This window comes from Ailuropoda melanoleuca, chromosome 14 (genome assembly GCF_002007445.2).
Source record: "Ailuropoda melanoleuca isolate Jingjing chromosome 14, ASM200744v2, whole genome shotgun sequence".
Taxonomy (NCBI): Eukaryota; Metazoa; Chordata; class Mammalia; order Carnivora; family Ursidae; genus Ailuropoda; species Ailuropoda melanoleuca.
Genome location: NC_048231.1, coordinates 10,699,186 through 10,714,304, shown reverse-complemented (window position 1 = coordinate 10,714,304; position 15,119 = coordinate 10,699,186). Strand labels below are relative to the sequence as shown.

Genomic DNA, 15,119 nt, shown 5'->3' with positions numbered 1-15,119 from the left:
AACATTTTATTTTTTATTTTTATTTTTTTTAAAGATTTTATTTATTTATTTGACAGAGAGAGACAGCCAGCGAGAGAGGGAACACAAGCAGGGGGAGTGGGAGAGGAAGAAGCAGGCTCCTAGCAGAGGAGCCTGATGTGGGGCTGGATCCCACAACGCCGGGATCACGCCCTGAGCCGAAGGCAGACGCTTAACGACTGAGCCACCCAGGCACCCCTATCATGAACATTTAAAAAATCCGAAATGTTTTATTTTATGTAAATGTTCAAACATTCATGGAAGTATAGTATTCCCAACTGTAATAATTACCAACATTTTATTGATAACCTATTCCCCCTACCTTTTTTTTTTTTCTGGAATATTTTAAAGGAAATCCCAGAGATACTATTTCGCCTATTTCAGTATGCATCCCTAATTGATAAACACTTTTTTTCTTTTTTAACAGCACCACAATGCCATTATTATACTTAAGATACATAACAATACTGGGGCACCTGGCTGGCATAGTCAATAAAGCATGTGACTCTTGATCTTAGAGTTGTGAATTCAAGCCTGAAGTTGCGCGTGGAGCCTACTTAAAATAAGAGAGACATAACTATACTTCCTTAATATCATAAAACGTAAAGAAAAGCAGAGAGATGAGCGCTGAGTAATGCATAGAATTGTTGAATCACTATATTGTACACCTGAAACTAATAAAATACTGTATGTTAAATACATGAAATTTAAAAAATCAATTAAAAAAGCAAAAAAAGTAATTGGATTTGACAAAATGTTGACAATTTGTTAAATTTGCTTGTAGTCTTTTTTTAAAGAAATGAAACTTTACAGATACAGTCGAAGTCCATTTTTACTAGATGTGTTTACGAACAATATATGGTATAACTTATACAAAGTTATAAAATTATTTTTATGTATTTAAAAATATATACTTAATGTTATCTTTTACATATCCTTCTGAAACTTTATTACTTACCATTAGGTTTTCAAGATTTATTCATGTTGTTACACATATTTCTAGTTCATTTTAACTGCTCTATGGTGTTCTATTTGGTTTAGATTTAATTTGTATTTGTATTCCAATAGAACTTATTAATTTATATATTTGTGAATATGTTGTTTGCTTTATGCTATTATAAACAGTGATGCAGTGAACATTCTTGCACATTTCCTTGTGGCACTTTGTAGGAATGTATTTAAATTGTAATATGCATTCCCCTGATTACTTTAGAGGTTGAGATCCTCTGTAATATTTTTTGGCTATTTGGATTTCCTCTTCTGTGAATTGTCACATTTGCCTCTTTTCCTAATAGTTTTAAAAATTGATTTGCAGGAATTCTTTGTATATTTTGGATACTAAGCCATTGCCAGTTTTGTGTATTGCTAGAATCCTTAAATTCAGGCAGTCTTTTCCTGGTCCCTCCCTGTTCCTGGTCTCTCAGTTTACTCCAGTTCAGCCAGCATCTATTTTTATTCCTATGCTCCCTTGTTCTATTCTGACTTATACATTTGTGAGTCGCATTACCAAGGTGGGGAATCCCTTCAGTTGTCCATTAGATGAACTTCTTTGTCATTTATGGTTTATTTTTGGTTCTGTAAGGCAGGCAACGTAGAATAGTGGTTAAGAATGGAGGCTATGAAGAAATTGAGTCAGTGATAAATAACCTTCCAAATAATAAAACTCCAGGCCCAGACGGTTTTCCTGGGGAATTCTACCAAACATTCAAAGAAAGAAATAATACCTATTCTCCTAAAGCTATTTCAAAAAATAGAAACAGAAGGAAAGCTACCAAACTCATTCTATGAGGCTAATATTACCTTGATCCCCAAACCAGGCAAAGACCCCCTCAAAAAGGAGAATTACAGACCGATTTCTCTAATGAATATGGATGCCAAAATCCTCAACAAGATCCTTGCTAATAGAATCCAACAGTACATTAAAAGGATTATCCATCATGACCAAGTGGGATTCATACCTGGGATGCAAGCATGGTTCAACACTCGCAAATCAATCAATGTGATACATCATATCAACAAGAAAAGACTCAAGAACCATATGATCCTCTCAATTGATGCAGAAAAAGCATTTGACAAAATACAGCATCCTTTCCTGATTAAAACCCTTCAGAGTGTAGGAATAGAGGGTACATTTCTCAATCTCATAAAAGCCATCTATGAAAAGCCTACTGCAAGCATTATTCTCAATGGGGAAAAGCTGGAAGCCTTTCCCTTAAGATCAGGAACACGACAAGGATGCCCACTCTCGCCACTATTATTCAACATAGTACTAGAAGTCCTTGCAACAGCAATCAGAAGACAAAAAGGGATCAAAGGTATCCAAATCGGCAAAGAAGAAGTCAAACTGTCTCTCTTTGCAGATGACATGATACTCTATATGGAAAACCCAAAGGAATCCACTCCCAAACTATTAGAAGTTATAGAACAATTCAGTAAGGTGGCAGGATACAAAATCAATGCCCAGAAATCAGTTGCATTTCTATACACGAATAACGAGACTGAAGAAAGAGAAATTAGGGAATCCATCCCATTTACAATAACACCAAAAACCATGCGTTACCTTGGAATTAACTTAACCAGAGACGTAAAGGACCTATATGCTAGAAACTATAGATCACTTTTGAAAGATATTGAGGAAGACATAAAAAGATGGAAAAATATTCCATGCTCATGGATTGGAAGAATTAACATAGTTAAAATGTCCATACTACCCAGAGCAATCTACACTTTCAATGCTATCCCGATCAAAATACCGAGGACATTTTTCAAAGAACTGGAACAAATAGTCCTTAAATTTGTATGGAACCAGAAAAGGCCCCGAATCTCCAAGGAACTGTTGAAAAGGAAAAACAAAGCTGGGGGCATCACAATGCCGGATTTCGAGCTGTACTACAAAGCTGTGATCACAAAGACAGCATGGTACTGGCACAAAAACAGACACATCGACCAATGGAACAGAATAGAGAACCCAGAAATGGACCCTCGGCTCTTTGGGCAACTAATCTTTGATAAAGCAGGAAAAAACATCCGGTGGAAAAAAGACAGTCTCTTCAATAAATGGTGCTGGGAAAATTGGACAGCTACATGCAAAAGAATGAAACTTGACCACTCTCTCACACCATACACAAAAATAAACTCCAAATGGATGAAAGACCTCAATGTGAGACAGGAATCCATCAAAATTCTAGAGGAGAACATAGGCAACAACTTCTATGACATCGGCCAGAGCAACCTTTTTCACGACACATCTCCAAAGGCAAGAGAAATAAAAGATAAAATGAACTTATGGGACTTTATCAGGATAAAGAGCTTCTGCACAGCCAAGGAAACAGTCAAAAAAACTAAGAGACAGCCCACGGAATGGGAGAATATATTTGCAAAGGACACCACAGATAAAGGACTGGTATCCAAGATCTACAAAGAACTTCTCAAACTCAATACACGAGAAACAAATAAACAAATCATAAAATGGGCAGAAGATATGAACAGACACTTTTCCAATGAAGACATACAAATGGCTAACAGACACATGAAAAAATGTTCAAAATCATTAGCCATCAGGGAAATTCAAATCAAAACCACACTGAGATACCACCTTACGCCAGTTAGAATGGCAAAGATAGACAAGGCAAGAAACAACAATTGTTGGAGAGGATGTGGAGAAAGGGGATCCCTCCTACATTGTTGGTGGGAATGCAAGTTGGTACAGCCACTCTGGAAAACAGTGTGGAGGTCCCTTAAAAAGTTAAAAATTGAACTACCCTATGACCCAGCCATTGCACTACTGGGTGTTTACCCCAAAGATACAGACGTAGTAAAGAGAAGGGCCATATGCACCCCAATGTTCATAGCTGCATTGTCCACAATAGCCAAATCATGGAAGGAGCCGAGATGCCCTTCAACAGATGACTGGATTAAGAAGCTGTGGTCCATATATACAATGGAATATTACTCAGCTATCAGAAAGAACGAATTCTCAACATTTGCTGCAACATGGACGGCACTGGAGGAGATAATGCTAAGTGAAATAAGTCAAGCAGAGAAAGACAATTATCATATGATTTCTCTCATCTATGGAACATAAGAACTAGGATGATCGGTAGGGGAAGAAAGGGATAAAGAAAAGGGGGGTAATCAGAAGGGGGAATGAAACATGAGAGACTATGGACTATGAGAAACAAACTGAAGACTTCAGAGGGGAGGGGGTGGGGGAATGGGATAGACTGGTGATGGGTAGTAAGGAGGGCACGTATTGCATGGTGCACTGGGTGTTATACGCAACTAATGAAGCATCAAACTTTACATCGGAATCTGGGGATGTACTGTATGGTGATTAACATAATATAAAAAAATAAATTAATTAATTAAAAAAAAAAAAGAATGGAGGCTATAGAGTCTTAACTGCTTGCTTTTGCATCTTAACTCAACCACATTACTTACTGTGTGTGACCATGGCAAGTTACTTCACCCTCTTGTACTTGGCTTTATAATCTATAAAGTCCATGCGGGTAGAGCTGCTGTGATCCCCATTTTATATTTGATGAAACTCAGGCTCAGAGAGATTAAATTAGAAACATGAGTAAGTAGAAAAAACATGTGGGCCTTTTTATCTTTTAATTTTACACTTTAGATAGAGAAATGGGTACAGAGAAATACTTCTGTAATAGAGGATACACAGTAGCAAAAGCCATGATAGGTCCCTGACCTGTGGCCTCAGTGTTGGGGAAAAACAGTAAGAGTAGAACTATGGAGAACTAAAGTGCCCACTGCCTGAATAAATCTATTAATAGGGTGAAAAACTCCTCTGTGTCATTATTCATAAAAGAAAACAACAAAAACCCCAGCCTTTGTATTTGTGACTTTAACCTAAAATAAATATAGAATTTTTCTTAAGATTTTATTTTTAGGGGCGCCTGGGTGGCGCAGGCGTTAAGCATCTGCCTTCAGCTCAGGGCGTGATCCCAGCGTTCTGGGATCGAGCCCCACATCGGGCTCCTCTGCTGTGAGCCTGCTTCTTCCTCTCCCGCTCCCCCTGCTTGTGTTCCCTCTCTCGCTGGCTGTCTCTATCTCTGTCAAATAAATAAATAAAATCTTTAAAAAAAANAAAGATTTTATTTTTAAGTAATCTCTACACCCAACATGGGGCTTGAACTCACAATCCTGAAATCAAGAGTCGCATGCTCCACTGACTAAACCAGCCAGGCGCCCCAAGATACAGAATTTAGATAACCATCCCAGGCCAGAGAACCCATAGTTGAAATAGGCAAATCATAAACACAGAACACTGGGTCGCACTTAAGGGTTCAGTTTGGTAGACAATGAAGGGGGAGGAGGAATAGAACTTGATTTTAACCAACAGTGAAAGAAAGAAGGAACTGAAGGAGCAAAGGCAGCTTCTTTCTAGGGGAGAGAGAATAAGTTTGACTTGGCCACTGTCTCTTCTTTGATTTTTTTTTTATTATAAAAGGAAATATGTTTATGGAAAAAAGTCAAGTACTACAGGGAGGTATAAAGTAAGTAAAAATTAAAATATAAAAGTTTCCCAGTGGTAGAAACCCAAAAGAATTAAAAGCAGGGACTTGAACAGATACTTGTACACCCATGTTGTTAGCAACATTATTCACAATAGCCAAAAGGTGGAAACAACCCAGATGTCCATCAGTGGATGAATGGATAAAGAAAATATGGTGTGCGTGTATAACAGAATATTATTTAGCCTCAAAAAAGAATGCTACAATATGGATGATCTTTGAAGATACTATGCAAAGTGAATAAAAACGACACTATTGTATGGTTCCACTTACATGAGTTACCTAGAACAGTTAAGTTCATAGAGGCAAAAAGTAGAGTGGCGGTTACTGGGGATGGGAGAAGTTATTGTTTACTGGGGACAGAATTTCAGTTTGGGATGATAGAAAGATTCGGGGGATGAATCGTGGTGATGGTTGCACAACAGTGCAAATATAGTGAATGCCACTGAATTGTATACTTAAAAATGGTTAGGATGGTAAATTCCATGTTATATGTATTTTACCACAGTAAAAAAGTTTTCCGGGCCGCCTGGGTGGCACAGCGGTTAAGCGTCTGCCTTCGGCTCAGGCTCAGGGTGTGATCCCGGCGTTATGGGATCGAGCCCCACATCAGGCTCCTCTGCTAGGAGCCTGCTTCTCCCTCTCCCACTCCCCCTGCTTGTGTTCCCTCTCTTGCTGGCTGTCTCTATCTCTGTCAAATAAATAAATAAAATCTTAAAAAAAAAAAAAGTTTTCCAACTCTAGCCTGGAGGTGGTGTCCACTATAAACAATTTCTTTTATAGCTATATAGATAGGCAAATATAAGCATAGATATGCAAATATGAGCATTTTAATTCAAAGTCTACTCTTTGGGGGCACTCATTCAGGTGCTGGGGACTCCACAGTATACAAAATTGACAAGGTTCCTTTGGTCATGGAGGTTTTTAAAATGTTGTTTTACACAAAATGGATTTTGGTACACATTTTGTTTTACACCTTACATTTCCCCTTAATGAAGACCTTTGGACATCTTTCCAAGTTAGTTCTTACAGATTTACTGATTTCATAGCTGCATGGTATGCCCTTATATGGATGTGCTGTAATTTGTAGCTGTTATATGGAATGGAGGAGGGGAAGAAGAGGTACAGAGATTGCTGTGGTTTGCTGCTTGTGTTTGCCCCTTTTGTAACTTAAATTTTTATTAGGAGAATAACATAGGCTTGTTATAAAAAGTCAGTGCCAAATATATCAAATAAAAGTAAAAGCCCTCCAATCTGTTCTTTTCCCCTCTTTTAATCCTATTCCCTGGAAATGGTAACCACTGTTAATTATTGTTAACACTTGAAAGTATTCATCCTTCCAGACATTCTTAATGCATCTGGAAGTATAAAAAATACACAGAATATACATATTCTCATTCTTTAGGAGCTGGCTCATGCAGTATAATACTGCTCATTTAATTCAGACTTGCAAGTTACGCAGAGGAAAGAGCTAGACTGGGCTTCATGCGAGCTAGGCTCTATCTGGATCATGCTGTGACAGGCAGTTCCTTAGTTGTCATTTGCATGCTGTCCCATAGTCAGTGCGATCACATCAAGAAAAGAAAACTAGTATGCTTAGAAATATTACTGTAGAGTTCTTTGGTTGCAAGCGTTAGAAACCAACTCAACGTCTGTTAGACAAAAATGATGGGGGGGCCATTATAGAAGGATTTTAGGTAGCAAGAAAAGAAATATCTATTTATTTAAAAAAAATTTTTTAAAGATTTTATTTATTTCTTTGACAGAGAAGGAGCACAAGCAGGGGGAGCAGCAGAGGGAGAGGGAAAAGCAGGCTCTCCGCTGAGCAGGGAGCCCGATACAGGGCTCGATCCTAGGACCCTGGGATCATGACCTGAGCTGAAGGGAGATGCTTTACTGACTGAGCCACCCAGGCACCCCAAGCGAAGAAATATTTAAACAACTGAGTCTCTGGAAAGTCAGGAATAGGGTGGCTTTGAGGGTTTCAATATCATTGTTTATCCCTTTCAATTTCTATAGGTCTGTTCAAGTTTTCCTGGGGAAAAGTGAGTGGCTTAGAGACCATGTGTCTACTGATGGTTAAGGGGGTAGAGCCTGGGTTTATGTGCCCCATCAGAATCTTAACAGAGTTGGGGAGTTGCAGTTTTGGAAAGGATGGGATTCAAGGCTGGCAAAACTGAGAGTCAGCCATTTTAACCTTAGATTCTTACTCCCCTCTCAAGGAGGAGATGACCGCCGGGTTCTGCTATGGCACATGGAACAAGCTATCCATTCCAGAGTCAAGCCCATACAGCTGAAAGGAGAGCACCATTCCAACATTTTTTGCCTGGCCTTCAACAGTGGGAACACCAAAGTATTCTCTGGAGGTGAGAAGAAGGGAGATTTCTCCCTTGGGCAATTCACTGCGGCTGAGATTTTAGATAAAGGAGTGCTAAAATAACTCCTTGTTTTTCTTCCTTTATTTCACTAAGCTGTAGAATTACTGGTTTCCCATAGCTTATCTTTTCTTCATTGTAGCAGTTTAGACAGGTATATGAGAGCAATTCCTCCCTCCCCCTTTCCTTTCCTTTCCTTTCCTTTCCTTTCCTTTCCTTTCCTTTCCTTTCCTTTCCTTTCCTTTCCCTTTCCCTTTCCCTTTCCCTTTCCCTTTCCCTTTCCCTTTCCCTTTCCTTTCCCTTTCCTTTCCCTTTCCTTTCCCTTTCCCTTCCTTTTCTTCCTTCTGTTCTTTTGATCCTTCACTCTCATTCTTTCTTTTTTGGTAGAAAACTTTTTACATTGCAATCTGGCATGCAGAAACACACACACACATGTATTTAAAATAGTACTTAACCTTACTATGTGTGGTACATTCTGATTTTTTAAAAATTCTATTTTATTTTTAAAGATCTTAAAGGTTGTTACTCAAATTGATGTCCTGATCCATGGATGGCTCCTGTTTGAAAAACGTTGTGTTAGGGTACAATTGGAATGGCTTGTGCTCAAGCCAGCCTCTTGGTGATGTCTTCTATCAACCAGACTCCTTTCTGACCACCACATTTCTAGCCCTGACTTCTCTTTTGCACTGCAGGTTTTCCCATGGAATATCTACCTATGTGTTCTAAAAGCAATTTAAGTGCAGCAGTTCTAAAACCAAAATTACTAGTCCTCCTCTCCTGCACAAATATTTCCTCTTGTTCCCTGGATTCCTTTTCTCAGTTATTGTCAGCATTCACCTAATGATTTAAGCTATTAGGTTTAACTTTAAGAAACTGCTAGTATTGAAGCACCTTTAACTATAAAAATGACAGTTCCACATGGTTTAGCCTAATAGAAATCTTGAAGTCATCCTCAGACTTCCCTTTCTTTCATTTACATATCTTGTCACTCAGCAACTAGACTTGAAAGCCTCTCCTATTCATCTCTTAGTTTCTGCTATCTTTCTATACCCACTGCCCTGGTTTAGGTCCTTATCTTTGATCTGGACTGTTGCAGTGGCCTTTGTGATTTCTGCAACCAGTCTCTAACCCTCCTTCTTATTTATCACAAGTTTTCGTTTAAAAATAAAGTTTAACCATGTGAACCTCTGACCCTGCAGTGTCCACAGGATTAAGTGTAAACTTCTGTCTACTTCTCCAGCCTCATCTCCCTCCCCAGCAACTTGGACTCTAGCCACTAAACCACTCGCCATCTTAGGTGTCCTTGTATCGTTTGCTCTTGCTGTGCCTTCATGGGTCATGATTAATTGTCCAGTCCCCACCAATTCCCCTAAGTCTTCCATTGGTAAGAGTGTTGAGTTATGGAAGTTTCTGTTCAAATGTCTTCTTCCCCATAAAAACATTCTTCTTTTCTGCCATGTACTTTCAACCTGCTCCTTAAGGAAACAGTTGCTCCTTTATCTGTGTCCCCATTATAGAGCATATCACCACAACAAGTAACCCATTTTGTCATTATTAGTTGTTTGTGTAGATGGACTGGGAGTTCCTCAAGGGCTGGGCACAGTCTTCCTCTTCTTGTACCCTAGCACCTCAGCTGTGCCTGTTACCTGGAAGACATTAGTATGAGTTTGATTTACTTGGTATGCACCCACAATAGAATTTATAGCCAGGAATTTAAAATGTCCCGGGCCACATCTCTACTGCTACTATTACTTTCTATTTAAGTGACTGTTGGTCGTGCTTTCAGTGTAGAGTGGGAATTTTTTTACTTTTGTCTTTTCATATTCAGGTTTTTATGTTTGGTTATATAAACCCTTTGAAGGCAGGACTACACATATTGTGAATGTAGTATTTTTAGATTCCTTGATGGAATAAAGAAAAATGCAAGAGAAAAAAGTTGTGAATGAAAACTTTCCTATCACTTATAATCACACTATCATCAGATTTTAATGCTATGAGATGATAAGGATATGAATAGTAGCAAACATTTATTGGGGGCTTACTAAGTGCTCAGCCCTATTCTGAATGGTTTTACAAATGTACTCTTTGCAGTGACCCTATGAAGCAGGTACAATCATTATCCCTATTTTATAGATAAAAAAACTGAGGCATAGATTATCTGTATTCTAAGTCTCACAGTTGAGTGTTTTGCTTTAAAAAAAAAGCTAGCTTGGATGAATTAATTAATTTGTCCATGATCATTTACTCTTTTTATTCTTTTTCTTAATGGCCACAGTTTTTTGTTGTTTCTATATTATATATATATGTATATACATGTATACATATATATGTATATATAATCCATCGAATAATTCATTTTGGAAACTTACGTTATATCTAGTTGCTACTAGTCTTTCAAAAATTCTTTATATCCTTCTAAATTATTTTTACAAAACTTTTTTCTAATTAATGCTCCTAATTTATATTAACATTGACTTTGTTCATATGCTTTCTGAAAACTTTAAAATTTCATACTATGATATGGACAGGTAGCACTTTGCAGGAATTATCAAATGTCTGCTTTTCTCCCTTACAGGAAATGATGAGCAAGTTATCCTCCATGATGTCGAAAGGTAAATAGATTGTTGGTATGTGAAGGTGACTGACTCTGGTTTTCATATGAAGAGAGGCAAACACCTCTTTAGACCAAAGTAGTTGTTGGTTTTTCGAAGGAAATAACATGAAGCCAGCTGTCCTTTTCTGAAACAGATTTCTGTAATAATTTTGAAATAAAATTTTGATTAAAAAAAAGAAAAGGATTTGTAAAGTTGGAGTGAACTTACACTTTTTAGGTGAAAATTTAAAGGGAGAGGTTGGAAGAGAAGGAAACAACAACATAATAATAACTAATCTTTATGTGCCAGATACTATTCTGAGTGCTTTGCATGTGTTCATCAGTTTCACCCTCACAATGATTTTATGAAGCAGTACTATTCCGGTCTCATTGTGGACGAGGAAGCTGAGCTGTAGCGATGTTAGGTAACTTAAGGTCAAGTGGTGCTGGGATCTGAACTTAGGCCGCCTGGTCCCAGAGCCGTGCTCTTGCTCACGTACCAGACAGCCACATCCACCCTCTTCTTCCCCAGCTGATATCAGATCTGGCTGCTTTCAAGTGCTCCCTTGTTTTTGGAAATCAAGCACCACCCCCAAATGTACAGAAGCAGATACATTCTGCAGGAGGTGAAAACACTGAACTCATCTATTGAGTCACTTTCAGCTATGCTCATTTAGTGTAAAAAAACAAACTCACCATGAAATCTATAAAAAGTTTTCCTAATGAAATTTTTATTTTTTACCTGAAAGTTGAGTACCTACTTTTTAAGGAAATACAACATCCTTTGGGTTTCAATTGATTGACTTTGCACTGGAAATGAGGGAGAGTCCTACGTGAGGGACTCCGGGGCTGGGACTTTGCACTCTTTGTGTGCATGTGTGTGCCTGTGTGCCTCTCTCTGCTCTCTGTCTCTCAGCAGTGAGACCTTGGATGTGTTTGCTCACGAAGATGCGGTATATGGCTTGTCGGTGAGCCCAGTGAATGACAACATTTTTGCCAGCTCCTCAGATGATGGCCGAGTTCTCATCTGGGACATCCGGGAGTCTCCCCATGGAGGTAGGGTCAAAGGGCTTGTGGAGAGTGTTGAAGAAGAGTTTGCTGTCAGGTTCATTGCAGAGGCAGTTTATGACCTGAGTAACCTGAGTGGGAGAGATGTAAAGGGCATGGTGGGGCATAAATGCGTGTCTCTAGAAGTCCCATCCTACGTCTGAGCCAGAAGCGAGGCACCTTTCTCAGGCCTTCTCTAGCCATTTGTGAGCCTCCACAGACCCGTAGACCTATCGGAAAACCACAGTACCTTGGTGTTTAGTGGCGCCAAGGAGTGGAAGATGCAGGACTTCACTGTGGAGGGCAGCTGCTAGGGGTCAGCTGTGTGTGGGGCTGACATGCACGGCTCTAGGTTATTTACAGAGGACGGGGGTGTTCTGTGCTCGCGTCCGAATTTCAGCTGTGTATAGAAACTGAAAATGATGGCAGATGCACTCCGTTTAAGGGGGATTGTCCATGTGAGTGCCTTCTCCAGATGTGCTCTTTGCACTTCTGAAGTGTAAAATGAAAGTTGTTTTGTTGAATTTCTCTGAAGTTTTTCAGGAAATGCATCTTTTCATCTCATTTCCTGCATAGAGCATTCACTCTGTAACTCTGCCTTAGTTCAAAGACTCTTTCCTGCAGCGTTACCCTCAGTGCCTCCCCGGCCCCACCTTTAGTGTAGCTTTGTCGTGATCATACCTGTGTACACAGAATTAATTTCCTGTCTGTCTTGTCTGACAGGGTCTGGATCTTTTTATTATTCTGTGTTCAGAGCATTTAACGTGCGGGGCTGTGCCCATCATAGAGACTCAGGCTGTAAGAAAAGCTTGTTCTTGGGCTCAGGCAGATAAGGTAGCTGCAAGGAGCAGCTGTAGTTGAATCACCATGTACTGGGGAGGTGAGAGCCTCCTCTGTCTGGACTGTCCAGAGGCCTGTGCAATGTCCCATGTGGAAATCCTGGACTGGGGAGTGTGCCGTCTATTGCTTCTAAACACTTTCCACAAGAGTATGTCCTTGGGTAGCAGTGATTCCTTCCTCGCCTGGAGCACGCTAACACAGGCAGAGCGCTACAGGGTTTCTAAGTGAAGTTGATTAGGAGCTGGCTGGATGTAAGAGTTCAAGTGTTAGGTGCCTTTTTTTTTTTTTGGTAATATTCCAATACCGGGAATGAAATCGTAAAATTCTAGACTGAGGCTATTTTCTCTTCAGTTTAGGGAGCAATTTAGAGAGAAGGGAAGACCATGCTATTGTTTTTCTTGCCTTCAGTTTTCTCATTGTTCTGCTTTGTCTTCATTAAATCTTTGTATAGTTTTAAAACTTTTAATTTCTAAAACTAGTAAATTTGGATTAAGGTACAATAATCCTACCAGTAATTGGTTGTGAATTTTTTCAATGCATGTGGAAGTCAATCTTTCTTACTGTAAAATAGCTTACCTTCCCGGTTCCTGTGACCATCTGTTTGTCACAGGATCTGAAGAGGTAGCATACTCAGTGTTTCTGAGTATTACAGCTTCAGATTTGTTCATATGTGTTAGAGTTGCTGTTTTCAGACTTTGTGTGTGCAAAGTGTGTGTGCTAGTCCTTGTGAGCAGGGTGACTGCTGGGATGACATACTGCTTTGGGGCTCCAGTTACTAGGGCAGTTTCTACAGGGTCACATTCCTGCTTTGCCTGCCTCTGGCCCAGAGGTGCTGAATGAGCTATGGGGCTGATTGTCATTTCTCTATTCACAGAGCCCTTCTGCCTGGCAAACTATCCATCAGCTTTTCACAGTGTCATGTTTAACCCTGTGGAGCCCAGGTTATTGGCCACAGCCAATTCAAAGGAAGGAGTGGGACTCTGGGATATTCGAAAACCTCAGAGGTGAGCCCCCTTTATTCATATGGTGTTAAAACTTGCCCCTGCCTCAACTCTCAGGTAATGTGATCAGCCAGCAAGGGTTGTGAGAACCTGTTTGGCCGTTGATCTCAATTGGCCATCTCCTAACATATAATGGTGGAGCCCTGTCCCCAAGGGACAGGCAATGTGAGAAATCCATACTCTTTTCCGAGAGAGTCATAAATTGTAATCTGACTCTAGACAGGTCAATTCTAGGCAAATAGATGAGAGCTTCCCTTCAGTACTGCCTTCTATTTTTAGGTCCAGGATTCCCCAGATGCCTGGGAGCTCTTGTTGGGGGGGGGGCATAGAGGGGATGGAGGGGGATAATTTGTCAAACTCGTGGCCACTGAACCAGAGATTCTTACCCCAGGCAGGAGGGGTTTTCTGCGTGGCTTCAGGAGAACTGTGAATCCCCAAATTGTGTGGAAATTATATTATGTTCCCATCTAAGGGCATCTTTCTCTGAAGGGAGTGTATTTGCTTTTTTCAGTTTCTCAAAGAGACCAGTGGCTAAGACAATAAAGGTTAAGAGCCACTGCACTATAGTGTTAGGGACCTAATGTGTTTTCCCTTCTGTTTGCATTATTAAAAGAGAACACTCAGGACAATCTTCAGCCGATGGTACAAGTCACTAATGGGAGAATTTCAGGCATCATTAAGGGAAATGTGTGGATGGGGGCGAGTAGGAGGCTTTTTCATGTCCTTTAAATCCCATTGTAGGGGGACAACTTTTTATGGCACCTGTACTTAAGCTAGCTTTGCTTTATGAAAGACTTACATGCATTGTCCTCTCTTGTGGAAATTCTGCATGGAGGTAACTTCCTACTTTGTAAAGCAATATTGCAGAAGAATATCATGGAAAGTAAGCGAGGTCATGATTTATTTCATGGGCCTCAGATGAAAGGGGCAGTTAAGTATAGAGGATTATCTTCCTTGGTGATTTTTAGTTCTAGCTAATTCTCTCCGTGGGGCATTGAGGGATCTAGAACTATTTCAGCAGATCTGTATAGGCCAGAGGGATGCTCCTTTTGTTGAGCAGGGCTCCCTGAGGCTCTGTAGGGCAGCAGAGATGTCTCCTGCCCTTTGGTGCATGTACATCCAGCCTTTGCTTTTCCACCCTACTGAAATGCATATAGTGGCAGGACCCCTGTTGTCCCTTTGCACTGTGTGTTTGAGGAGGCTCATTCCCTGTCTGTATTTCCCTGTGTTCAGCTGTAACATTCCGTGCCACTTGAGACTCTTTAAGAACAGCTCTTCTGCCTCATCCATATTACAGAGGGCAGGAACTGGACTAACTGATGCCATCCTTCTCCCAACCTACTACCTCCCATATTTACCATTGTTATGAATAGCTAGCCACTGGAGTGGGGCCCTGAGCTATTCATTTCCAGTGGAAAGCTTGAGTAGTGCATACTGTCAGCAGTGTCTTGAGAGTAGAGGAGGGGTTGAGTGTTTTAATTCTCTTCCTAATTTCCCCCTAGCAGTTTCCTACTGTGTGTTGTATTTGGGCTTTCCTCCCTTTTCTACTTATCTCTTCACTAAACGTGGCTCTCAAAAAAAACCCACAAAAAACTAAGTGAGATTATTGTTTTATTTTTAAAGTAACATTTATTAGGTTTAAGGTTTATAGGGGCGCCTGGGCGGTGCAGTCGTTAAGCATCTGCGTTCAGCTCAGGGCATGATCCCAGCGTTC

General features: G+C 40.1%; 1 protein-coding gene across 3 annotated transcripts in view; it reads left to right on the top strand.

The window, feature by feature from the left end:
- DCAF5 (DDB1 and CUL4 associated factor 5) overlaps positions 1–15,119 on the top strand; it is a 91,768-nt gene that overhangs the window by 19,197 nt on the left and 57,452 nt on the right. For 2 of the 3 annotated variants that reach the window (XM_011222059.3, XM_002917023.4), the window contains exons 2-5: positions 7,772–7,915; positions 10,500–10,536; positions 11,434–11,573; positions 13,279–13,408. In XM_011222059.3, coding sequence (XP_011220361.1) covers positions 7,804–7,915; positions 10,500–10,536; positions 11,434–11,573; positions 13,279–13,408 — 419 coding nt within the window. In that variant the 5' untranslated portion in view covers positions 7,772–7,803. The remainder of the gene's footprint in view (positions 1–7,771; positions 7,916–10,499; positions 10,537–11,433; positions 11,574–13,278; positions 13,409–15,119) is intronic. The other variant, XM_034642814.1, reaches the window with a different exon arrangement.